The sequence below is a fragment of the Strix uralensis genome, chromosome 5, assembly GCF_047716275.1.
Source record: "Strix uralensis isolate ZFMK-TIS-50842 chromosome 5, bStrUra1, whole genome shotgun sequence".
In the NCBI taxonomy this organism is placed as follows: domain Eukaryota; kingdom Metazoa; phylum Chordata; class Aves; order Strigiformes; family Strigidae; genus Strix; species Strix uralensis.
Window position 1 is genome coordinate 41,639,131 of NC_133976.1, and position 27,831 is coordinate 41,666,961.

Here is a 27,831-nt window from a genome sequence, read left to right on the forward strand (position 1 = left end):
CTACTGCTTTTCTACACGAGAAGTGCAGTGAGAATTTAAAGGGTTGGAAATAACTTGGGCACAGTGTTGAAGGTGGATTCAAACCAGGTTCAATTAAACTGTAATAGTTTTGATGCACTGGCTTAGTAGTGGCTTAGAGTCCCATCTGCTGAAAAAGGCATTTGTACCCATTTGTTTGATTTTAATCCTGTAGCCCTCCAGAAGAGGCCACTAAATCTGTTTAATCAAAGTGACCTAACTACTTACTTAGACAGGCTTGATGTCTTGCTCATGGCCTGTTCCTCTCACATGCTTCAGGGTGTGTTCCTTGGTTTTGTAATGGATGTCTGCTGAGAAGAAAGTGTTGTTTGTATGGAGGAATCATGACAGTTATGTGTCTATTTGCACATTTGCTAGGAAGGGACTTAGTAGGAAGCAGACCTACCTTGTCATGACCTGCAGCCTCAAGAGAAACTATCTAACTGGCTGTCCCCATAGGCACTTTGAGGAAAACAGTATGTTCAAGTCTTTCACCCCAAAATAGCCTTGGATGACATGGGCCTATTGTAGAGGACAGTGTTGGAACTGATCTGTTTGGGAAGGGTTATTAATATAAAGGGACCTCTGAATATTATATAAATGCTTTTACTCCTCCCCCTCACAGAAGTTCCCAGTTGTGACTGGCTGTGTCATCCAGACAATGAACTGCTCCTGAATCACAAAGCCAAAAATAAGACAGCTGAATCACTTTCCCTTATCACACTGAGAATTTGATATGAGTCAAAGTTGATTTCTCCTCCCATTCTGGAAATAGCTCTTTCAGGCGGAAGAGACATTTGGGGAGACTTAAGGTAACCCAGGTGGTGGGGTTTTTTTTGTAGAAGCACAATGAGGGGCTGTACTTCCTGGGGCTGGTGCCTGAGAAATACAGAGATGTTACTTGCCCTAAAATTTGCAATGCAAACAGTGAACTTGAGAGCAAGTAGAAAAAACATCTCTCAGCAGTGAGGGTGAGGAGGCCAGGAGATTAATTCATCTGGGCACCAAACATCACCTGAGGTGCTATTAACTGACTTTTGCAACATTCGGTCATTTCCATCCTAGATAAAAAAACAGACGCAGCGAGCTGAGAAATGCCAGCCAGGAGTCTTAACACAGAAAACAGCGCAGGTTGCAGCGAGGCAACTTCAAAGTAAATAGAGAAATAAATGAATGGAGAGAGAACATGCATGTTAATGAGCTTGAAGCAATATGCCCAAAGCAAGCTTGCCATTAGCATGACCTGTTTGAAAAGATAGTGACATTAACAGCTGAGCCATTGCAGGGAGGACAATGGCTTTAGGAAGAGAGGAGAATGCCTCTTAGGAATTCAGACCAGAAAAGGAAGAATTATTACAGGTGATTTCATAATTTTTCGCTCCATTCTGCTTTCAGAAGCCACCATGTATCAGCCTTGATAGATCTGCTCTTTGTGCCCCATCAGTCCTGAGCTGCAAAGGAAATGTGCAGCTGCAAAGCTGACACAGTGGATGTAGAGCAAGCTGGAGCCTGGTCCCTGGGCAGACTAGAAGTGTTTGCCACATCTGTGCAACCCCACTGAGGGCAGGGATTGAGTGGGAGAGCATTTCAGACACCCTGGTGCTGGCCAGCTGGAGGGGAAAGGACAGCTGCAGGGTAAGAGGGTTGAAAAGGAAGGATGTGAGCTTCCTGCTCCCCTCATCCTCTTGTTTTGAGTCTGATAGTCAGATGGGTACAAGGAGAAAGGAATTGTTTCTGCTTCTTTTTTAACTTAAGCATTCTTACCATGAGAAGTGGAATATTGAAAGAGCCAAGCAAATGTCTTTGCAGTGTTTTTTTGAGAGATGCAGTTTCCTTTACAATGTTTTAAGAGAATGAGGAAGAGGGAAGATACAAAAACCAAGTGACTGAGAGATGCATTACCAGAACAAAATATTTGCACAGTCCACTTTTTTTGCTTGTAGTGTGGTATAATGTGGTTACTAGTTGAGGAAATACAATATTGGCCATGCATGTCTGGGTGATAATTATCATCATCATCACTAATGTCTTGTGCCTTTTCAAGCCTGCCTGGTCTTTGTACTTTCACATAGTACAAAAATAAAAGCTGTCTTTTCTGCTTACCTATCAAGCTATAGGCTGTAGGGAAGATTTGACGTGAGGTGTTTCAACTAATTTATATAATATATCATTTACAACACATTTAACAGCACATAATGTAAGGTTTTGTCAGGAAAATTGTACAAAATACATACCTCGATTTACATTTCGGTATTACCTTGTAATTTGTGGACTTGGGAGCCAGAGAGCAGCTGTCTTTGTAAAGCTGCAAGTTGATAAGCAAGATCCTGTCTCTCTTGCTTTAATGGCAGAAATGATTCCCAGCTCCTGCTGAGTTGTTTCAGAGCAGCTCAGGTTGCCCCTTTGAGATACAGTATGTATAGGATGTGTTTGTGTATACAAAATTCAGGGGGGCATGTTAACTGATGGTGGTTCAGAAAAGAGGAGGCTAGCAGAGTGTGTATGGTTGTTATGCAGTTTATCATCAAATTTATTCACTCAAGAATTTGGCCATTAGAGACTAATTAGTCACTATTTTTTTTTTCCAGTGGTTTCTTACTGAAAGTTATGTATAAACCTTCTCTAGAATATAAAATTGTCACCTTTCAATCTTTCTTGATATTTGTTCTGGTATTTTAACAGTGTGGGACAGTAGAAATCAAGAAATTTCTCTTGTTTTTGCTAGCCTTTATGCAGAAAACCACAATAGTGACTTGCTTCTGATTTTGAAGGAATTGTGTGTGATGAGGTCTTGTAAATGTATTTCAGGCTTGTTACAAATCTAAATGTTTTACCTTGCCTGGATGATGACTGAGGCCAGTGGTTTACTTCTAAAGCTGACTTTAATTTATCTGTATATGTATCACAAAAAATATTTTAGATATATACCCTGGGATAAAAATAACGTTCAGAACCGCCTCTCTGGGAGAAGTCAGCAGTAATTCATGTGAGCTTACTTGCCAGCTTCCTCTCACGATCTATGTTATCTGGTCTTGTTGGCTTCATTCTAGTTCTTCTCCCACACTGAACAACTGGCACGTAATTCAGGACAATTACATGTTATGTTTGCCAAGGAGATAACCAGAATGGAAGGAAACGGGAGCATTGCAGATAAAGACTGAGTTGCATTTGGTAACTTAGGGTAGATACAGTTTTTGTGGTCTCACTAGATAGAGCAGACTGTTGCAGTCTCTCATCTTCACAAACAACAGATTAGATTTCCCAGAGGGCCTATTTGATAGTGCTAGGCCATAAGTACAGTTTGTGAACTGGATTACTGTCTTTTTCCATGAATGAACAAATGGAGCCGAGAAGAAAAGTATGAAAATATTTAAGGTTTTGAACATTCCCACTGTGCATCTGAAAAATCAAGACTGCTTGCATGTTTCTCATGTACAGTTGCAAAATGATAGACAGTGAACTGACCACTGTTGTAAGTCTGTGATCAGCTCTCCTGCTGAATCTATTCTGATATATAAAAAAATTATGTATTGGCCAAGTGAAACCTGGTATTACAGCCTAAGAGCTATGGCAGTCACTGAGCACATTGAAGTTTAATATTCAAATCTCTGCTCAGTCTTTTCCCTATATCCCAATCACATGCCATGATTGTGTGACAAATGCCAAGAGTGAACACGATGAGTATCCTAAGTCCAGTGGTGACATAATGTAGTTTCTTGCAAAAGAGTCACTTCCAGTAACACCTGTAGTTAATGAATAAAGGAGCTGCAGCATGAAGAGCTGGGAGTGAATATGATTTAAAAACTGCTTGAGCAGATTTTGATGGACAACATATGAAATTATATGATTTGGGATGTGTGTCACTTAGGGAATATGAACCAATTCTCAGGGTGAAAGCTAGGACTCTAAACCTGAAGTCAGTTATGATGGATCACTACAGCCAGACATTGTCCTGCCGCACATCATGACACTGGAAATACCATGATCCGCATTGTTCATCAGTAGATGGCCTGGGCTGTGTTTCTGTTCCTGACTGTGACCAGGCAAACACCCGTATGTGGATGTATCTGGAAATTGCCCAAGTGCAAAACCTGAAACTAATACAAGAAGTAGAAGAGAAAGCTGATGAAACCTTGTGGCTTGCTTAAGCATTACAAAGTCATACAGGTCTGTTTGAATCAGAAAAGAAGGATAACTTAGTGATGGATTACTTTCCTTTGAGTGGAGAGGTGTTGCTGGGCTCTTAGACTGCTGCTCTGAAAGCATGTCCTAATTTGTGGGTTTGCTCTACGTACTGTTCTAAAGGAATTAATAACAGGTAATAGTCTCCATTTTTTAAGGGCTTCTTTCAGCAATACTTTTTGATAAAGTAGCTGAAGCACTGATGTCAAGCCCTTCCTACAGTATGCGTAACCAAATAGGTGAGGAGAAAAGATAGTACATATATCACAGAACAGGACTAAAAGGGAAAAGACCTTGTAGATTCCAGGGATCAATAGTTAATATTTTAGAATACTGCAGTGTTGCCCTGCAGTGCATTTTCACGGTCATCACATCAGAGATTCATGGCACAAGAACAAAATCTCAGCAGCAATACCTAACTAGCTTTGTAGCTCAAAACCAAATGCCTCTGTATTACATAAAAATAAACTAGCACTCTGGAGAAGTTACTACAGGGAGAATTTGAAGAGTTCTGTTGCTGAAATGGGAGCAAATGCTCAGTGTTTTCTGCAGGAATTATGACAGTTTGTTGAGACCTTTGTTCTGAGTTTGAAGTCTGTTTCCAGGTTTGGATCTGTAAGTGTTGTGCTGATCAGGCTGCATGGCTGGTGCCTTGTGCCCAAGTGTGGTCATAAGTAGCTGCTTAGGAGGGATGTAAGAACAGGATGAACATACCTGATTGTTTTAAAATGTTTTCCAAGTTTCTGACCACTCAGAAACTTGGGGAACTCTTGAGCCAAATGTGGTTTCTGTGTATTTAATTATGCTGAATGGATTTCTGTCCAGAGACAGCTGTTTATCTTTGAAGACATATAAATTTTTAGTACCTGCAGTAACTCTGGCAATGAGCTCTATGGCTCAACTATTCACTGTCCGGTCAACTATGTTCTTCCGTTGATTTTAACCTGATTCCTACTAGCTTTTTTGTATATGAAGAGAGAATGATCAAATCATCCCTGTATGCTTTCTCTATGCCATTGTGACTTTACAAACTGTTAGTTTTCTCCTTTAGTTGTCTCCTTTTTTGGATTGAAAAGCAATTGTTTGTTTAGTTATTCGTCAGGTGGAAGATGCTCTGTAACTTTGAGCATGTTATTCCTTCCCTGAACCCTTTCTACCTTTCTAGCTAGAACTGGAAAAGAGAGAGGATATCTCAATCACCAGGCTGGGGAGTGGGGTAAACAAACATTTTGAACCCTAATCTGAGTTTTGGTTAAGAGCAGCACTGTGGAGTTAAGCTAGTTTTGGATGTGCTTGCTATAGAAGTGGGCAGGAAGAGTGGACCTGATGTTGTAGAGCTGACATGGTTTGCTGCTTAGGAACAAGAGAAATGGGCTGCAAGCAGAGGGAAGTAGGATTCAGTCGATCTATCTTTATCAGCCAGCATTGTTATTCAAGGTTATGAAACCCTGCAGTTTCTGATCAGCAGAAGATACAAAGGGGTGATTCCGCTCCTGTAAATTGTGTGAGGGCATGGGAGAAGTAATTTAGGTGGAGAAATTGTGAGTCAGCCACTGCAGTGAAGGTGGGGAGCTGGACTACTGATGTTGGAATTGTGGTGTTTTTTTTATTTTATTTGTAGGATGTCATATAAAATACTGGTTTGCAAAACATTTTTAAATACAAAGCTCCTGATTTAACTAGGTTCTGGGGTAAGTAGGTCAACACAGGATGTGTTACATCTGGAAATGAAATATTTTGTGCTTTGTACTGTGTCAAAGTTAAGAATGTGAAGAAGGGTTTGCCCCTTTCTCTGAGGGTGCCCAGTTGGTCAGGTCAGTGACCTGCTTCTTGAGATGATCTCAAGTTGCCCTAACAGACCAAATTTTGCACTCACAGGTAACTAGAAATAGTGTTGTTCTATAACATGCGTGTATGTTTGTATGCTTGGGCCCAACCCTGTAATGAGAAGCTAGATGCAAGAGAACTAATTTGACTTAATTGGGAGCAGGGAAGGAATTAGAAATTTTGCTGTAGAAATAATATCGCTCCTTTTAGACAGGATGCGGTTTATGAAGATCAAGCCCTAAGCAGTTAGAAACGCTAAAGAAAAAGCCTCTAATAAAATAACAAATTACAGCCAGACACTGGATTTGTTTTTATTTCTTGTAGCGTTATGCTTCCAAAAGTGGTTAGATCATAATCGGTGAGGTTACTGAACTGAAAATGCAAATTTACATGCACACAAGTAATACATTTTGACATATAGGTTAACAAGAGAATGCTGCAAATTTCACACAGCGCTGGCTTGCTAATTACGTTTGTATATTTTCAGAAGCAACTTCATTTTCATTAAGAAATTGCAGATTCTGCAATAGTAATCTTTGCTGGTAGTTCAATAGCTCATACTCTGAACATGTGCTCTGCTACCACAGTAATGAAAGTGAGCCTCAAAAAAAAGAGCTGAGGGAGAATTTGTGGAATTTAGGAGTTCACACAAGTGGCAAGCATCTACTATTTTGGTGTTGGATCCAGTTGAGATAGATTGAGGAATAGGTGGAGGGAATCTATGAATTTTGGTTGGGTTTTTTTTCATATTTGTTTTCTCTTTTGACCTAGAGTAGGAAATGTATTAGCAAAAAGGCATAAAGTGTCTTTTATAGAACATAAGTAACTGGGACAAAAAGAAAGGACCCAGCATAAGCTTCCAGTGAGCAACAATAGGACAGGCGTTTTGGGTAACAACTACAAACAAAGCACATAAATTATGGGAATACAGGTTTAAATAAAGAAAGTGGGGAAAAAAAACAGTAGAGGAAAGGTTGGGGATATATTGCTACTGCTGTTCATGACTGCCCCTGTGCTTTCACCGTTGTGTTGAAGGGAAGAGATAATCCTAGCCTCTGTGTAGATATCATTCATACTGACACTGCTACATGTATTTTTCTTCAGTTGTAGCACATGTGAAACTCACTTGTAAAATGTGTTCATGTACAGTCCAAAACCGCAGGGGTCTCATGCTGCTAAAGCTTTATTTGTGTACCGTAGTACATCCCATACTACGTTAAGAAGTATTCTCAGAGGAATATATAGGTGTTGAAGAATACTAACGAAGTAAGTTTTATAATGCTCGTTGCCTTTTCTGTTGTGTTTGTTTACGTACTTAAATCTGTAAGATTCTGTAGCACAGAGTGATAATTGAGTCATTTGTACAAGATGTGGAGATCCTCTGGCAGCGGCACACAGGTGTATGGGGAAGTGAAGGAGTTCAGCATGTGGCAACTCATTTCAGCCATGTCTAGGTCTCATTTAGGACCGAGGGAATGTCTGTGCTGTGGGCGCACATGTGGAGGAGTGGGCTTTATCCATGCTTTCCCTGGAGCCAGAGCAGCTGAGAAGTGCTGTGCAAAAGAAGCTTTGGTGACTGCAGGTGGGGTTCTCTTGGGAGCAGCTCCCTGAATGCAGCTGTCTGGTTATCTGGCTGGGACCTGCAGTACTGTTGGGGTGGGCCAGCTCCGGGTTCTCCTCGCTCAGGGATCTGTGCACCCTGCTGCCCTGTGCAGTGCAGTCATTGCTGTGAGCCTGCACACGTGGCCCTTCTTTTGGGGGTTGGTGGGCCCATCAGGAGAAGAAAGCCAGGACATTCTGCTTTCAGGCAGAAACCAAAGCAGTTAGGTGTAATGAAGAAAGTTCTCAAAGCATGCACTTATCTTTCTATTGTCTGGAATATTTCAGTAAATAATTTTGCTTCCAGAAGGGACATTCATACGTGTAGCTACAATGCATAACCCAAATACCATCTTACAGAAAGAGTCTTAAAATTCACGTCTGTACAGAGCTGAAAAGATCCGAACTTAATATTTACAACTATGCGCTAATCTGAGTTGTTTTAAATACTGGTTCAGGGACTGAGCATTCCACATGTGTTTAGTCTAATTCTCTCACCCAGCATGTTCCTGAGTATTTTCTTTGTATGCACAGATAAAAGTATGAAAGTAAGACAAAATATGGCAGGTATCCATAAAGAGCTAACTGTGCCTAGGGCTTAATTACTTAATGCTACAGCTTTGGAAGTGGTTCTTGTGCCTGTCATCATCTTTCTATCAAATGACATCAAATTGCTGGATGGAATATGGTCCCATAAATTTTTAATTGAGATATTTTTGGGTGATCTACCATAATGATTTTGTAAGTATAGCTTAATTATATATTTATAGGTCCAACTCTGATACTACAGAAGGCCAAAGGGAGATTTGCCATTGCTTTAAATGGATTTAGGTCTGTGGGCTAAACTCTACCTTCATTTCCATGTATACAGTCTCCTAAAGGTCAATAGGGTTGTGCACATGCAAATGAAAGTAGGATTTGTTGCTGTAAAATTACTGTTAATCATTTACTTGCCAGAGAAAAAATCGACTCCAGAGGACACATGATTTTGCAGTTGTGTCTCTTTCTCTGTTGAAACCAAGCTTACACGGTACAGCATGCAACAAATTCTGTTAGCAACTTCTAGAGCTGGCAGGCCTTCTGTAGTTATTCTAAAGGCTTTTTTAATTTGTTGATGATTTTGGAAAGTTAAAGCAAATACTCAAAACCTGAGAGCATTGTTGAAGCCAAAGAAAAGTTTACAGAGAAGGGCCTTATGTCTGTTAATTTTGGTTGTTTTAGTTTGATGCCAGCTGTGGCTGAAGTTGTTGAAGTGCAAGGTCAACAGAACATCAACATGATGGTGCTGTTTCAGGCACACTTTGAACACCCCCCCACTCCCTCAGTCTGTTAGGTTCAAGCTTGGCTTGGGATTTTGCTTTTGCATCAGACAAAACGTTAGTTTTGACAAGATAACCTTGCTTCAGTTAGCATCTGTAAGCTTTGTATTTTCTGTACATTATAGAGAACTTTCTATAGATTGTCACTGTGGTGTTGATAAGATGGTGTCTACTAATAGTGCTAGATAAAACAGTTTGAACTCAGAGCTTTTTCAAGACATATTGGAAAGAGTGTGTACACCCAGATTATCCTTTTTTCCCCATGAAAGATTTTACTTTTTCTAAAGGCTTTTTTTCCCTCCCTTGAATCAGTAGGTTGTAATTGTTACAATTATATAGTTTACGTATATAAAACTGGCTAAAATTATAGTTTAACGAGACATTTTATATTTCTAGAATGTAAACACCTTTATAGGATTAATTTTTCAACTTTGAATGAACAAATTAGTTTATGAACAGATCAATATTATACATTTGCAATGAATTTAGGGCTCATACGAGCACAAAAATCTTGCATAGTGAGCATTTCAGAATGATCTTCACATTCAGTAAGTCACTCCTAGACCACAGCCACTGTAAACTCCTTGGACTTTGGTACAGTGAAGAGCTGTGAACTCTGCTCCCAGGTACTTGCTCAGTATAACTTTTTTTCCACCTTGCTGAATACATGTTCATGTGATTTGCTTTGTGTTTATAGACTTCTGGCAGGTAACTCAATGATGAGTCAGTTGACTACTCTGTGGTTATGATAGATTCATTTTACATGCCATCACTGCTGAAAATCAGGGAGCTACAAGGAGATGCTCAGCTATACTTGGAAAAGATCTTGTTTGGGGCTGTGAAAAACCTCTTCAAATTGGATATATTTTTAGTAGTAGCAAAATTAATAGATATTTAAAATTCCCTGAGCTACTTTTCTTCTTTGATGTCTGTCAGCTTGACATGAATAGAACTTACAGTTTTGTGCTGATGCCTACTATCTCTTTTTGGGTTTTTTTGCAAGTCAGGTTAAGCAAATGCTTTCAGAGCCACAAAAGCTTTTGGGAGTCCCTTTGCATTTATGTGATTAAAAGAACATTGAGTTTAAATGCAGTGTTGCTGTTGGAAGCGGTGATGTTTGAAAACAAGACTTAGCTATTAAATCAGTTTTCAGTAAATAGATGCAAGAAGTTAATTTTCTTTTTTTAAATGTTCAGAAAATTAATGTGGATTCTGTTACTTTTGGAATGAAGTCCTGCCCTTTTTTTGCTCCTCAAAAATAAATTTGAAATGGATATGACTGCAAAGAAATAGTACGTTTTCTCCTTGAAATAAGAATTTTAAAACTTCTGTGGCCATTTGTCCCTGTCTCTTCAATGTGTTTCTGCCCACACAATTTCAGGGCTTGCAAAAGTTCTGAGATCCTTCCATCCCCACGAGGCTGCTCCCCTTTCTGAAGATAGGACTTCCCCTCATTAGTAGATACATTAGGACTTTTGCCGCTGATCATGTACACAAGAACCTCATACCCCTCCTCAGCAAAAGTGTCATGGGAGGCTCAGTGGCTTTTCTGCATCACTCCTTGCAGTGCAACTGCCATTACGGAGTAATTGGCCTGGCAATTAGGGGGGACACAGCCCGCTCCAGGGAATAGCAACATGAGAAGCACTATACTTGCCTGGTGCCTTCCCCAGGGGAGGGTGTTGGGGGTCTGTCTCTGGGCTGGCCAAGGATAGTTATTAAGGAGGCCTTGCAGCCCACAGTAATTAATTGTGACAGTGGACTGGCGTAGGGCAGTGATTCAGTAAACTCTCTGCTTATAAAATGAGGATTGCTTGTACTGTGATTTGTTACTGCACCTTTGCTTTTTGTTAATACATGGATTTACCGTGCCAGTCTATCAAAAACTTCTCCTGGGATGAGTGGAAAAGACTGTTGCCGGTTTTCCAATTACGCAGTTTCCTTAGAGCACTGCAGCATGTTCAAAAGCACAGACTCTGCCTCCCCAGCTTCGAGAGGTTTTACTGGTATTTCAGGGAGTGTTGCAACTTTATGCCTTCTCTTCTGAGTCTCCTTCTTAGTGTTCTTGCTGGGGAGTGGAAAGTGGTCTTTTTAGAGAAGGGGAAAACTATGTTGGACCAGTGTTGAGGTCTACAGATAACTGTGGGAAACGGGTCCTGAGAGCTGAGCTAGGCTTTTGTAGAGATGCTGGCCCTGGATCCTGGAGGAAAAAAAGTGCAGAGGATGTTCTCGTCTGTTCTTTGAGTATTCTTCTAAGCAATGCAGTTCACAATTGGGGCAACAGTCCTAGTGTTGATGACTCCACATAAAATGTGAATGCTGTCAGGTGGACAGCTAAATGATATCTTGTATGTGTATTTGTTCCAAATTCTGCTCTCGCTTGGGTCATGCCAGTCTGTCAGTGTTCAAGTTCCTGGCCCTTTGCTAGAGGAGTCATAGTCTTCAAGCTGTAGCATAAGCTGAGGGAGCGCTTCTGGGGTGCCAGCCCTTGGCCATGTGGCATATAAAATCTGAATTGCTTTTATAGGTTTTGTTAACGCGGAGTCATCATTTGAAAGAGTAGCATGACAAAGATCTCGAAAACAGGAATGGCAGAGCCATAATGGTGGATCAAGTGTGTCACGTGAGGCAGCATAGACTGAAGGGTGTGGTTAGACAGCAGACATACGTTTACTCAGCTTTTTTTTTTTTTTTCCTTTTTAGTTTGACTTTCAGGGGACCCTGTCTCTTGGAGTCCCAGCTAACATGTCAGAAGACCTGACTGTGGCTCTTATGTTAACTGTGTGAAATCTCTAGATGGCCGAAATTTGAAGCAACAGCTTGAAAAAGAAATGAGCACATACTCACTTCAGCTACTGTAGGGAGTGCTGAACATGAATTCACATTGCATGTTGTAAAATAAAGTGGAAAGGGAATGGCTCATTATTGCACATCATTTGTTCTTAATAACTCTGTATGAAATTAATAAACCTTAAAGCCCCAGGTTTTAGAAGTTGTTCAAAGTAAGAGTCAAATGATAGGAAAGGGGAAATAGAAAGGGTAAAGCGTTAGGGCTTCAATGCCTTATGTTTCACAAATGATCTAAGCAGCAGCTCATGGTTTCAATGGTTTTATCTCTTTAGCTGCATATTAAGCTTCAGCACTATTAGTTAATTATGTTGAAAAAACTAGGAGTTCTTTGTCTGACAGTGTCGAACAAGTTGAGGCAAGTGCACTTTTGTGGGATTGATTTTTCGCATCGTCTCTGTGACAACTAGCTTTGGTGGAGGGGAATTGCTGCCTTGCCAGGAAACACTAGCCTTTTATGCAGAAATATTCTCTGCCTAACTGTTGAGGTTCCTGATTCTGCAGTTCCAAAGGTCTCCAAGGCTTTCAACTGAGATGAAATGAGAGGGGCGGACAGACATCATCTTTGTGCAGAGAAAGCCTAAATTCAGATTATTTAGGAGTAATTCAAACATGGAGTGGGATATCCAGTGGCTCCAACTCTGTGGGAACTACTTTTGGAGTGGCAGCAGGAGAAAGATCCCAGAAGTGCTTCATCCTCCATTCTCTCTGCCTGCTCTTCAGAGTAACAAGAGGGCCTCCTTCATGTGAGAATGAATAACACAAAGACACATTCTCTCAAGAGCCACAAAGGTGTTAGTAGGGATGTTCTCCAGATCTTATTCCAGAAGATGTATTGCAGCTGCAAGGTGGGCAGCTGCCATAGACATTGTATTGTCTTGGGTGGGCTCTCCAGTGTTGGAAGTGTAGATTTACCTGCTTACTGATACCACTGCAGCATTGTGTTGCTTGAGGTACGTTTTCTGCTTCCGTACAAACTTATGATGATTATTTTATTTTGGTTACTAGTATGAGTTTTTCTCCAGAAACTCCTGAAAAAAGAAATACATGATTTCAAAGTATTCACAAGGGGTTAAGCTCCCCTGTGCTCACTATAGTGCATGCTTTCTCTCAGTATGCCAAGCCTCTGCATTAGAGGAATTTGCATGTAGTGATGCTGTATGCTGTGGCTGTCAACAGAAATACGAAGGCTAGTGTGCATCTTTCCCCAAGTGCTCTAATGAGTGGCACCACGTCTACTGAAACTTCTGTTTATAAAGAGATTGTTCCAAGCATTCACCCTTAGTGAAAGGTCTGAATGCAAAGTAGTCAGATGAGGGAAAAAGGACAATATTGTTAAATATATACCCTTTGAAATCCCTGAAGGAGACTTCCTTTCAGTGAGCTAAATACTTCAGAGTGGGGGACTAAACACAATACTTCAAGAAGGTAACTGAAAAATTAAACTTTGTTTTCTTATTTAGAAATGCTGTTGGCTGTGAATAGGGTCAATGCCTTTGTTGGAGGTAGGTGAGTCATCTATAATGAAAGACTTAGCCATTGAATTTTACTTATTTTCTGCTTTTGATCTATTCACAAGCTCATCATGAGATTTATTTGTTGTTCAAAAATCTCCCTTCATTTCTACTCAGTAATGTTCCTGCATGAATAGCTGTCAAATAGCCTGTATTGCTTGATGTCTGGACTCCAACATTGGGCTGTACTGGCTAGTTGCCTGGGTTACCTGTGTTATATCTATCTGTGTCTTGTAGTGGAACATTCCTGATGCTACTCAACAGACTGTGAATTTTGAGTAATTCAGTCAAATGTGAAATGCCAGGTGTTTTTTTGGTGACTATTGATGTCTTTGAGATTGAAAAATAAGCAGCTATTCACGAATTTATTTGCATCAGCTCTGAGTAAAGAAAGAAAGCACAAATGGGAGTCACTGATAGCTCTGAATCAACATTTGCTTGCAATTTGAGCAACTTCTACAGGGGGAAAGAAAACACCTTTACTTCATTAATTCTTAGGATTCATTTCTAACAGTGGGATTTTTGAAAGTCTTTCAGTTGTGTATAATGGTCTTCTTACAAGATAATTACAACTATATGAGAGATTCAATCTCTAGGTGAATAATTCTAGAGCTAAAATATCAAAGGTCTTCTTCTCTTCTAAAGAAAAAGGAATTAATCTTTGCATATTGTGAACATATCACACGCATCTGAATTAAGAGTGGTCTATTCCAATATCCTCTGAAACCTTAAATCCAGTAGAAAGAACGTAAAGATGTTTTCTTAAGGATATTTATTTGGCACTGGTCTTGCAAGTATTTACACACATTGCTAGTTGTATTGGCTTCATGGCAACTAGTTTTATATATATATAAAGTGATTGATTGTGCTACTACATGTCAGCTTGAGGGCTGTAGCCCCATTCTATTAGCAGTTCCTGTAGTGGTGAATATTCCTGTCCATGTACTAGGGTTGCAGTCATGCAGTTACTCAATCTGTCCTTCTTCCCCCTTGTGACAGGGAGTGTAAGTGAATCATCTCTTGACATGGTTGGTGTTCTCAGGAGTCAACCTGAAAACATCTCTACAAGGTACTTTTAGAAAACAGATGAAATCTCATGTTATACATCATGCTGAAAATTGCCAAGTGAACACAAATATCGGTCTCTAAACTATACCATGAGGAAATTAAGCGAAGTGGAATGGCTTGAAAGGCCTTTTTATGGACAAGTCAGATTTTGAAGTAGTAACTCTGTGACATTAGCACCCAACACCCTGCGCAAGCGCTTTACACAGGTCCCAGGAGGTAGATTCCCAAATCCAAAGTGATGTGATGTGAGGAGTGATTTTTCAAAGCCTTAGAAACCAGTCAGATGAGGAGAGTTGAGCTTATCAGACCTTTTTTTCTGCCTTTGGAAATTTCTAAACACCCATGAATAACATTTTTTTTTTTTTTTATTAACTGTCATAGCTGTCACTGATTTTTTCTTTTTGGTAGTCTATGTCTATAATGCAGGACAGTACCTGAACATGAAGAATAGACATTGTGTTTACCAGGCTTGCAGTTTGCCAGGACTTGATCTGTTCTGTATCTTTCCTGTCAATAGTAGGACAACTGGTCTGATTTACAATTGCACATATCCTGGGATGGACCAGGTACCCCAGTATCTTGTCTGTGACACTGGCAAATTGCGACAGTGTAGGTCTAAAGCCATACAGTGGTGATATTTTCCTGGTATGCTGCTTTAGTTGCCAATGACTTTTGTTGCAGGGACTCTGAAGAAAGAGATCTGCTATATTAGTATTTAGTAGCCCTTAATAGGATTTTCTTCCATATATCTATTTAATAATTTTCAAACTCATGTAGACAGTGTTTCATGAGCATTACTAAAGTATCTTTCATATACTTTTGTTAAATAAGAGAAATAAATTGAAATCATATCGTATACTGTTTTGTGCTCCTGGTACAGTCTTGATCATTATATTGACGTCTCTTGGCTTAAAAATTATTTTTAATCCTTCATTTGGCAATTTGATTCTTCATCTTATTTTGCTGATTTGGCTAGTGGAGCGGCATTTTAGTGTAAGGCTCTCTAAGAAATGCAGGATTTATACAACACGGGAAGACACCTTTCCTACTTCAGGAGCCTACCTATAGGTTGTTGCAAAGCCACACTTCACCCCAAAGATGAGGTGGAACTGGAAGTAAAGGGAGATGACAGGATATTGCTGTAGCTTGTAGAGGAGCCGCATGTCTGGGGCTGCAGGCTGCGGAGTATACCAGAGCCAGGTCCACCATTTGAAATCAGAACGTGAGAGCCTGCATGTGACCAATCAGCTATTTGCCTTCAGGTTAGACTGTAAAAAATGTATTAATCTCAACAGCCATTTCTTTGTTCAGTCATTCCCACTCCAGTGCAGTTATCCTGTATATAATAGAGAGTACCACAGTCAGCGTGGTTTACCATACAAAGAGAGGCATATAGTGGGTATTTATGCATCTGGTCTATAAAAAGTGTCTCTATATAGTTAATATTTAACCTCCTTATCAGTATGCTTTGGTGTTTGTAGACTTGAGAGCACAGTTTGCCAGAGGCTGCGGAGTCTCATAACGTGCGGAGCCTCCTCTGCATGTCTGTCTGTGAGTGGGAGGGTGGGGGAAATGGTGTATTGCTGACTAATGATCTGAAGATGGCAGCATTGGGTGAGCTATGTCATTTTCTTAGCTAAGCAGAGCTCTCTTAAATAGAATTTCTATCAGAAATTGTAGTTGTTGCATATGGCAAATTTATAAAAAAAATAAGCTTTTAATTTGAAGGGCTTTTCTTAATGCTGTAGCTTAATACCACAAGTTAGTAGTAGGCAGATGTATTTTATCATATGGTCATTTTGTATGCATTTTATTTGACTGAGTTATACTGAGAGTGCAAGTCTTATCAATACTGAAGATAGGCTCTCATCAGCAAGTGTTGGCTCATAAATATGACTCCCTTTTATAACAGTAACAATTATAATAATTTTTGAATGTAAGTAAAAAAGGCTCCCTCTTTGTGTGCTGTCTATCCATCAAGGAGGAAGTGAAATTGAGGTCTCCATGAACACCCTACCCCTGGGCGGCAGGGATTGCTCTCTCCTGTGCCGGTGTTAGCTCTCTGTCTTTTGCCTCTTCCTTCCCCATGAGTGCACATCCTCAGGGAAGTGGAGAGCGTTTCTCCTCCCTCCCTCTGCTGGTCCTGTAGATTGCCAAGGGGGCATTCTTCCTGGAGCCACATGACATTGGTTTGGTCCTCCTCAGCCTGAGGAATGTCTACAGTAAAGTAGACATACAGGGACAAAGTCATGGCTGCTTTTACGGATCAATAACAGGTAAATGCCAGACCCCTGCTTTTAAGCTGCTGCTGGTTTTAAGAATGAAAATGGCTGTGATCACTGTGTTTTATCAGGAGCCTAGTTCTGCCGTGTATCAGTCAGGGTGTTCATGTTCAGAGTATAAGAGCTACTACCTGATGGGTTCTTTTCAGAGACTTGAGGGTGGAGGGGGCAAATTCAAACATGTTAATGGGATTTAAGTGTAAAGCTGAGTGGTTCATTGCTGACAGTGGCAGCATGTACAGAGCAAGAACTATAGCCTCCTGAAGGTTTTTCTGGCAAAATATTTAGGCAGGGAAGCTAAGCTTGTACTCTTTTTGGTGGTAGGTCTCTCAGCTTCACTCATCACTCCTGCAGCGATGCCTTTGACATTTTGTGTATCTGGCTGTTTGTCCCTGAGATGTCTTTTTTGGAAACCAGTTATCTTGGCCTTCCTCTAAGTGGTGACATCAGCTCATAGGATCAAATGAAAAATTTTATGCCAGCTTGGCTTATCTGAGTCAACAGCAAAGCCAGAGGTGGAACTTTGATTTTTTTTTTTTTTGTTTGACGATGTTGTGCTTTCACCTTCTCTTGTGGATATCTGTGCCTTTGACTGCTGTGATGGAATCTGACTCAAGACATTTGAAGTCACTGCAACCTTTCCTTCTTCCCAGCTGACTTAGCAGGTTTGGATCCGACACAGGGCTCATGTTTTTATTCTTTTTTATTACATCCTTCTACATAGTGCCATGCTGCATGAATCACTAGCTCTACAGGAACTTTTATGAGAGGCAGAGAAATGAATCATTTCTCAATTTCTAAACATTTGTTGGACTTAAAAAAACCTGTTAATTTCTGCTCTTTTGCATTTAGTATGATACTCAGCCTGGAAGAGTGGGGGTTGTAAGGAGAAAGTGGACAAAAAAACCCCATCATGTTAGGAACCATTCTCAGGTTATTCAGAAAACCTTAAGATTTAGTATCAAACATTGAATTGTTTCTTATCCTAAATTCGTATTTTCTGCAAAGACACATAAATCTGTTGGGTTCAGTGGAGTTATGTCCCTTTGCACAAAAACTTAAATTGTCAGTGTAATAAACACACACACATACATATTTTTGTATAAGTTAGAAATCAATTTCTTAAAACCTTCATATGTAGAAATAGTTACTAGCTTATTATCATCTGTTTGATCTAACATCAAAAAGCAGTCTTGATGTGTCGTAACAACACCAAACGAAAACTTGGTGACATAGGAGCAGAAGTGACTGTCTTCTTTTGCGTTTAGTGGACAGTGAGCTGTCTATCTGTGCTTTTTACAGTCTTCCTAACATTTAACTTCGTTGGGTGGATATAGCAAAGTTAGATACAGCACTGTTGTGCTGATTTAGCACGTCTCTTTCACAGCTTCTCATCAGTTTTACAGCTCAGATAGATATATGTTACCTGTTTGAATGGAGACCTAAAGAACAATTGTAATGGATTGGTCAAGTGAACTCATTCGACTGACTGTAATTTTCTTTCTGTAATTTAAGAAGCCAAGTGACATATTGGTTGTTCATTTACGACAGAGTAAAATCTAGTGAAGACTGAGGCCTCGGCTCAAGAAGGCTCTTAAGCACATACATATAAGTAAGTTCATTCTAAGTCAAGACAGCACTTAAATACTTGCCAGACTTTAAAGTGGCATCAGCTTGAGCTTACAGCTGAGTGTTCCGAAATAGATCTCAGAGATCTTCAGAGGTTCCTAGACAGGCAGACCAACTACCAACTATTCTGAGCCACCTCATTTATTTCAGAAGGTTTCAAAAATATCTGCAGAATTATTATCAGTGCCTTTGATACCTAAATGAACTTGCTTGTCTGTTCCTCACTGGCCATTCCTGTGAACTGGTTGGGTGTCCAGAAAAATAGCAGAATTTCACATTTTTGTGCAAAGTTCCCTTACACGACATGTAAAGTACTTAGCAGTAATAACATTATCTGAATTTATGTTAAAGACATGACATTCTGAAGAAATGGGGCAATGAAGTGAATATGGTACCGATTGTCATTGCTGAAGTGCCTGTCTGCAACTACACTATATATATCTGTATATCTGTATATTTTACAGTGCTATTTTTTTACGATTGAATTTGGTCTTTGCAAGCAAGAAGGACAGCTACGTGCTTATGGGGCAGGACTTTTGTCTTCTATTGGTGAATTAAAGGTATGTGCCCTTAAAGCAGAAATCAACTTTCTTTTAATCTTAACAAAATAATATTTGGATGTAAATATTTTGACTTTCAAATAACAAAGTTCTCAAGATAAAAAACTTACTTTAAAAATGTGATATTGACCTAAAAGCTTTGTTTGAAATATCAGCTGGTGCTTGAAGCGTGACATGGATTTGTAAGGACCGAAGTACCAAAGAAACTATGAACTATAAAACTTATTTCTCTTTGAATTTGCATTTCTTGTAAAAGGAGGCTCATAGGTTAACAGGTAAGGGGGGCCTTGGGCTCTGAAAGCTTTGTTTAGAAGAAAAGTGTGTATTTTTAATACACAAAAAAAAATTGTTTTGAAATTGGACACAATTCTTTTGTAAGTAATCCAATGTATTTCAGTGGATTTTTTATTGATATTAAAAGAACAACATTTATTAAGGTCCTGATTCAGTACATTAATCATATTTAAAATTAAAGAATGCATATACTAGACTTGAAGTACATGCCTGTGTGACAGTACATAGAACCCTGTTCTTATAAAGGTGAAAGTGTTTAACCTTGCATGGTGTGAGTAGTTGTAGTGGATCATTTATTGCCTCTTTTTATGCCTAGAAGACATGGGAAACAAGCTAAAGGTATTTTGTCACAAGTGTAGTACTTTGGGACATAATACTCTGTTGGCAAGGTAGTAGGGAAGGGGAAGGAGAGGGAGGAGGGCTGTGTTCTGGGACCCAGATGAACTCTTGGTGGCTTTTCAGGTAAACATTTGGTTTTAGAAAGCATATATAGAATAGTATTTACAAACTGTTTTGCAATATTTCTGCTGTTTATTGTGTTTAAACATCTTTCCACCCTCCTAGGCAGGCTTTCAGTGAACTACCTGGCAGTTTAATAGAAGTATCTCAGTCTCTTTTTGCTGTTTGTTTCACCTGTAACTGAAGAGCGTTCATGGTGAAGCTCGTTAGTCAAGTTTCTGTTCTTGCATTAGTAGAAAGAAGGCCAAAGAAAAATTCTTTCTCCGATATTTTTTCTTTGATTGCTTTACAGTTGCTCTAAGTTCAGTGCATGCTTCAGCCACAGCAGCATTTTGTATCAGCCTGGCAATATTTTATACCCACAGTGCAAAGGTGGTTAAATGCAAAGAGATGAATGTGTCCCACTTGTTTTCTCTGGCCCAACAACATTCAGTGCTGAGCCCCAAACTCTGTGCAGGATTCTGCAGAGAATCAGGCCTTTTATTTAAGCCAACAGTTACGGTCGTTAGGTGATGACCCTGAAAATACCTATCACATAACTTACAAAATCTAAAGGCATAAAACCGAGGAAATTAATAGTCAAGAACACAATAAATCTTCTATCATCAATGTCATAAACAAACACATTATTCTTGTCAAGTGTGCATATTTTGTTATCACACATTTGCGATCACAAATCTGTGTTCTTCACTCAGCAATAATCTCAGACTATAAATGCAAAGAATAATCCTTTTGAAAAGCAACAGTAAAAATTAAATAATGTGCACATTAATGGACTATATTGATCTGCTTCAAAGGTATGGCCATATATATATCATAATAATTTTTTCATAAATCAATAATATTATACGCTTTTCTATTACACTACATATATATTTCATAGATGTGAAGCCAGAAGGGACTATTAGATCATCTGGTTTGACCTCTTGTGTATCATAAGCTATTAAATTTCACCAGATCTTGCATCTACTGAGTGTAGGGACTTAAGTTAGACATTTCAGTTATTGAGAGACTAAGCACTTGTGTGCCACAGGCACAGAACAGCACCATACCACAAATAGCCCTAGTCTCCATGAAGGAAATGATAAGGTGAAAAATGTTTGGAAAGTCTTTGTGGGACTGTGCTCTAGGGTAGAAAAGAAGGTAAAAGGTAAGGAAAAAAATGTGAAAAACCGAAGTTTTCTGTTGATCTGTGGGAGAAGCTCTTTCTAGACCAGAAACCTGGCAGTGAGTGTGCTTCTTGTCAATAAGTTACATCAGACAGATGCTTAGGAAGGAGAATATCTGAGCACCTGTGACACTGGTGCACAGCCTTGCATCAAGCTGTTGCCAGTTTGTGATGTTTTCTGGGAAAGCAACCTCCCTTACCTCCACCCTTATCTCCTAGCTCCTATTAGGAGGCAAAATTTCTTCCTTGACCTGAAGGTATCTGAAAGATAATGCTAATATAATAGACTGTAGTTGAGATCCTGATGATATAAATATTCTGATTGTAACCGAAATCCTAATGGATGACAGCAATAGCTCTGAAAATGATGGCAACATTACTGGCTGTTTCTGTGGTGAGTGGGGATGAATAGGAGACTTAGGTTGCACAGCCATGAAGTCTGACCCTCGTGTATGCAACACCCATACTTCTCATAGGAGTCAGAGTGAAGGAGTCCTTTCAGAAATAACTACTGCCGTTCTTAATGGCATTTGTGGGCCCATAGTCCCTTCTATGAAGAAGTTTAAATATTTATCCTTGTCACTAGTACAGTAGATACTGTTTCAGTGCTGAATTTTACTACCTTGACTTTACAGGCATTTGATACTAAAATGCTTTTGTCAGCAAGAACAACCTTTCTCCAGCCTCCCTACTAGCTCTCTTTTCAATGCAGCAGTGTTCACAGGAAACAAAACGGTGGCCAATTTTATGTATAATTTCTAGAAATTTCTAAAAATAAATGAGTTGCACTATTTGCAGGGCAGAAGTGGCCAGCAGTATTTGGGCCTTTCAGATAATCAGTCATCCCTGTTTCTATATTACACTGCTCTACTCTGCAAATCTGGTCAACAGCTTTAGCAACAAGGAACTATAAAAGCTAGAGAAATGTGGGCATCAGTCTATCAATATATCAATATAGGATTCCCTTCAAGTCTTTTTCCCCACTCAGTATGTAGACTTCAAAGTTTGGATACTGAAAAATGAATTTCCTGATGTGTGTGCTATGGAATCATCAAGCAAAAAAATTTTAAAAGCACAACAAAATAAGGAGAAAGAGAAGATTAAAAATGAAGCCTAGGGGGAAATGAATGATACAGTAAGTAGTTACAAAATGTTCTGCCTAATATGGTCAGGTTAACTCTAGCTAATGCTATTACACTGTATATTTGGGGCTTAGAGATAAGGCAGAAATAATGTACATTTCAGTTATTAAAACTATTTCTAAAAGGCAGTCCAATTGTCTTCGGAAACTTTAATCCATTTACTTTGTATGATGCTCTCTTAAACTCTTTCATTAAAGGAGTCTCCTATCAACCTCAGCTGGCTGTAGATCAAGTCATACATCCCTCTTATATGCTTCTATATTTAACAGAGAGGTAGACTTCAAATCTTTCTGTATAGATTTTTAAAATCAAATACGATATCCAGTCATATTTTGTTTTAATGATAATTTACATTAAGAAGAGCCAGCGTTAACCTTTATAACCAAAAATGGTTCAAATACAAGTTTTGGCTGTGTTTTCTGAAGAGGATGAAGATGAGAGAAAACCATTCTTGGATCCCACGTGCTCATTTTAGTGCTCTTTTTAAATGGAGAGTCTTTTCCTTATTTTTCTAAACAATATATAAAATTATACTGGTGAAAATAAAAAATTCTGGTAAAATCAGGATACTGTCAGATTTGTAACCTATGTTGTAGATAAGCGGAAAAACATTTAAGAGCAGGTTTTCCAAGACTCTGTTCCCCCTGGAATAACAAGGTGATAAAATCAGTACTGGCACACAGACAACTTCTCACCTCTGTTCTTCTGTGCTCCTGTACTCTTCAGACAGTGCAGTATTTATAACTCATCTCAAGTTTTTCCCTTGCTAGCTGAAGATTTTGCTTTTTGGGTTTTGGGGTTTTTTTTGTGAAACTGAAAAGCTCCAAGTTGTATTATTACTCTACATTTTTTATACTCAAAGGAGACATTACAAGACCAAACTCTTTTTTCATGTGTCAGTAATAGTGGTCACTTAGGAAATGATTTACGGTTGCTCAGTGTAAATGCCTGGTGCCATCTGAGATGCCCCAGTATATCTGACCAGCTCTCCAGCTGCTGCTTCAGAAGCATGTAAGTCATCTTTAGATCCTGTCCTCTATCTTAGTCCCTGTACAGATGCATCAGACATCCTAGGCCCTAGAGACCTGTGGTTAGGTCCTCAGTCACTCTTTTAACCTTTGATCTAGCAGGGAGAGGAGTCATTTCTTTAGTGTTATGCTTGTTTCCATTATGGGTAGTTGTCTAATTCTTAAGCTGTCCAGTTGTCTGGTACTGCCGCTTTTCCTGGGAATCAGTGCTGATTCATTTGGAAGTTTCCCTACAAACTCTTTTTGCTTGAACTGAAGGAGAGTCACCAATAGCTGCATTAGCATAAGTAGAAGTAATACAGGTTGTGTGAATGGACCATTAGAGACAGTATCACAAATCCACAAGATGGTAAGATGCTCTATTTGACCAAAAGCTGTTTTCCATATGATTGTTAGCCTTGACATCTCATTGGAGGTGGATAACTGAAGAGGTTTCTGATGGACAAATCCGTATTGGATACTTACTCATTAGAGTTCACTGAAGAACTGAATGTCCAACCAAAGCATAAATGAATAGCATACATTAAAAAAAATACAGGCCTGAGCTTGAAAGCTTTCAGACTCACCAGACGAAGTTTTTAATTGAGATTCTATACTTCATAATGTTGAGAGTGCCATGGACCAACATTTTAGAGCACTGTAATGTTTCTGAAAAAAACTCTAGTTCAGCTTTGAGTCAGTGTCCTGACTGTCCTAGTTCACACTAGAGAGTTTATGGTCTGAAGGTTTGTCTGCAGGCTCAGTTCAGTTGCTGAACTCTGGTATTGCTGGTGTCAGCATATCAACTCAATAGTAGATGTTACAGATGCCAGGCTGCAGAATTTGAAAACATCATCCAGATTTGCAAGGATATTTCCCATTGCTTTGGTAGCCATGACAATGCCTACTTGATCCAAAAGCCAAAACACCATATCCTAGAAGGGTTATAGGTATCTTGGGTGGGAATTCATCAGAATTCAGGCACTTCATTCCCAAACAGCAGTCCCAAGAATAACCTAACTTTGAAGGTGTATCTGAATTCTTTACCCTCTGTTTCCAGGTTGTGTGTTTCCTGGTGTCTTCACATCCTAGTCTCTGCATAGTTGCTTTCTGAAGCAACAGCTCTGCTCACATAAACTAAACCTCTATCCAGAAAGTAGGAGTCATTTCATATAGATAATCTGAGGAGAATAGCTAGAAAGGTTTTCTCAGAAGACATTCACTGTGATAAAGAATTAGCTTTTGCTTCTCTTTAAGCTCTTCCCTTTTATAAAATTAGAGCTCAGTGATTAGAGCAGTTCACAATGTCGGACCCACAGGCTGAATCCCTTCTTGCCTCTGGTGGCTTCAATCCCAAGGAGTAGGCCAGGCCTAGCAGAGGCCATTAGTGAGTGGAGGAGGAGAGGACAACACTGTCACCCTTTCTGTTGAAGCTGTCACAATACAGGAAAGAATCCATGAACCAGAAGTGGTCATCTTCTGATACAGTTCCTAAGAAAACATGTCCCATATTACTCCCTTGATTCCTTGCACAGGGCTTCACTCAATCTACTCAGAGTTTTAAAACTTTGTGCTTTAGACATTTGAGGCATCAAGTCTCACCTGGAAGTACAAAGACACCTTGAGAGATGTTTTTATCTGTAGTTAACCTCCCAGGGAGCCTATTATAATTCCCAGTTAAGAAAAACAAATTAATTTCGATAGAAGGAGGTAAATGCCTAAATTTACAGGCACTCAGCCACATCATGGTTCTGCAAGGAAAAAGTGACAACAGGGATATAGACAGGGACCTAATAAGATGAGCCTGTTCATGCAACCCGTTTAGAAGATAATTTTTGATTTTTGTTTGCAAACCTGTTTAACTGATGGCTGGCTAGAAACAGCAAACCTTGTGAGAAGGAAAAGATACATGTACTAAAGAAGGTTAATTCCCTGACGTTTTAAGATTCCATGCATTAATTTTTCATGTATTTATTTTTGGAGAGAGAGGAGGTGGGAGGAAGAGGTTTTTGATCCAGTTTTATGTCCTGTTATTTGGAGACTGCAGGTTGAGAGCTAGTGTGATATTTTCAGAGCCTTTCACTGGGATTTAGGAATGAACATTAGCAAGAGCTCGGATAAAAGGTGTGGTGAATACCTTAAGGTTAATACCTTACTCTGCTATAAAGAATGTCCGTGCAGAAAGAAAGTAAAGGGGTAAGAGGCACCTTTGGACCTCAGGGATCTGCTCCATCCCTGTCATTTCTCTATGCTTTTCATGCACATCTTCACTATGGATAGATACTGGGGGACTAAAGAAGGTTGAAAGTTGACCTAAATATGCTCTCCTTCCTTACCTTGTACTTTTGTACAGAGCACTGAGAATGAAAATATGTGTGTTCTAAAAGTTATGGTAGATCCAAAAGCTAACACGAGTATTCCAAGTAGAAAGGGGAGCTACAAAAAGATTGTGTTGGAAAACGTCTCGGTACCTGATTTTCAGTTTTGAAACCAGTGTCCTTTCTAGTGGCTTGTGCCAGTCATGTAAAGAGAAAGGCTAATCAAAAATTTATTCTCTGGGTAGCAGTATTTGATGTCTCATCTGCCCACTGTCTGCTCTGTACTTGTCTATGCCTGTTTATTTAGTTATTTTTTCCTTGCAGTACTGGATGGAGCGTTATTGCTCAGGTGTACGTGGTAGAAGGGTAATGCGTTTCATCAGCAAGCAATAAATAGTCGTTATTTAATGGGTTTTCAGATATATATAATTTCACTCTTAAACTCACTGTCAGGAAAATAGTGTATGATTTTGGCCTGAAAATGTAAATCACAGATTGTATGAATGATCTGAGCAGACTCAATTCACCCACCAAGACAATGATCAATGCTGCCAGTTAAGTGACATTTTGGGGACATACATACTTGTATTGATAATTTTTCAGGAATGGTTATTTGATGACGTTCTTGTTTCCAGATGAAGATTTAGGTCTGTATGCCTACATGGCAGGTGCATTTCTAATCTTCTCTTTATTATTTGAATAATTTTTTGGGGGAAAAAAATTACTCTCATAAAAAGAACTTTAAGTAACTAATTATTTATTCTGCTTAAACTGAAAAACCACTGTATGTAAAACAAGAGAGGCTACCAAATAATGGGAGACAGCACAGCAATATAAAAGTATATATGAATGGTTGTGTAGATACAAAGCAGTATCAAAATATGGTTTATATACCTGTGGTGTATTTTGCAGCATGCTCTCTCTGACAAGGCCAATGTGAAAACATTCGATCCAAAGACAACCTGTTTGCAAGAATGCCTTATCACGACTTTCCAGGAAGCTTACTTTGTTTCAGAAAGTTTTGAAGAAGCCAAAGAAAAGATGAGGTAAATTACTTCCCTTGACTCAAAAATCTAATTTTCTTTTCTTCAGTCGTGTTAATTTTCTTTTTTCTTTCAGGGACTTTGCCAAATCAATCAATCGTCCCTTCTCTGTGTATTTCAATCCATATACACAAAGCATTGAGATTCTGAAGGATACCAGGAGTATAGAAAATGTTGTCCAGGACCTCCGCAGCGATCTAAATACTGTATGTGATGCTTTAAGCAAAATGAACAGATATCTAGGGATTTGATATGTGTGACACTGTGATTTGCTGTCAGTTGCTTTTTCTGTAGCCAGTCTAGTAACATCACGTGATATGGCTAACTTCTCAAACCCATCAATTTTCCCTTTACAGCTTGGACTGTGGCTTGCATCATTGTGTAGCTCTGTCTAATTGTAATGCGCAGACAAACCAAGGCAATGCTAATTCGTAAACGCAACATGGAATGTGGCAGAATATAATCATCAATTCCTCAACACAATGTCATGTACAAGTACACCATTAAAAACTTGCCTAGCAATGGTTTTGTTTTCATGATTCACTTCGATGTATAAGAAACTGTTGCTGTTTTCATTAAGTCTGAGTTTATTTCTTTATAATCCCTTTCCTCCCATAAGAATCCAGAAAAAATTATTTACAACATTCTCATTTTCATTGTAAGAGAATCTGTGTTTCTTTCTGTAGTGGTGAAGACAATGTCTTGCCCATATATCTGTAACAGAACTGAGTGTCTCTTGTGTCTGAACAATACAATTTATATACCAGTGCTGAGTTCAGAAAGGCTATGTATCAGTACTAAAAGGTCTGTGGAGATTACAGATTATGAGAACTCACAACTGACAAATGTTCAACGTGGCTGAGTAATTGCAACACAATAAAAAAACCACTCTGACATTTCACATGAAAAGGTAGGTCCATGCATGTGTTAACTGTGAGAGTCCTGAGCATATATACTTCCTCTGCGAGGGCTATTTAGGAATAAGAAAAGAAGTGCTTGTGTTAATTCTGGGTTGTTAGATGTGAATATAAAGCCCTTCTACATCATTGTGTGCTTTCCACACTCCCTTGTCTGTTGAACATACGCCTCTTGCATTTCATGCATAATTTGCCTTTCCTCATTATGCCACATTCAACCTTGACATGACCATGCATGACTGGGTCCACGCTGTGTCACTATCAGCACATATAAAGGGGTGAATATGGAAGTTGTTATTTAATTATAGCCAAGACGATTATCAGTTAGTAGATTACTTGTGGGGCGATTAAATCATAGAGACACCCAAACCAGATGGATGCAGGTAATGCCTGAATTAATAAACTCTTAAGTTAGGAAGCTCTGACAGAAGTACAAGCTCTGTCTGGGGAGCACAGTGCAGAAATATTTGAGCCGGCTCTTATCTGGAAGCAATAATTATGCATGTCTTTCCTTTATCTGGGTTATTCTGTTCTCCTATTAGCCAAGATAATGGAGAGGACTATATTGTATGGACCCTTCTTAATGGAAACCACGTGGCTTATGCAGATCATGTCAGTATGGATGAAAGTGTCATAGC

At 39.3% G+C, this 27,831-nt stretch overlaps 1 protein-coding gene across 1 annotated transcript in view; it reads left to right on the forward strand.

Moving 5' to 3' along the window:
• The window catches only part of TPH2 (tryptophan hydroxylase 2), a 54,570-nt gene extending 27,774 nt beyond the window's left edge, over window positions 1–26,796 (forward strand). The window contains exons 11-13 of the mRNA XM_074870242.1: window positions 18,750–18,845; window positions 26,146–26,279; window positions 26,353–26,796. Of these exons, the coding sequence (XP_074726343.1) occupies window positions 18,750–18,845; window positions 26,146–26,279; window positions 26,353–26,527 (405 nt within the window). The 3' untranslated portion in view covers window positions 26,528–26,796. The remainder of the gene's footprint in view (window positions 1–18,749; window positions 18,846–26,145; window positions 26,280–26,352) is intronic.
• The last annotated feature ends 1,035 nt before the right edge of the window (window positions 26,797–27,831 follow it).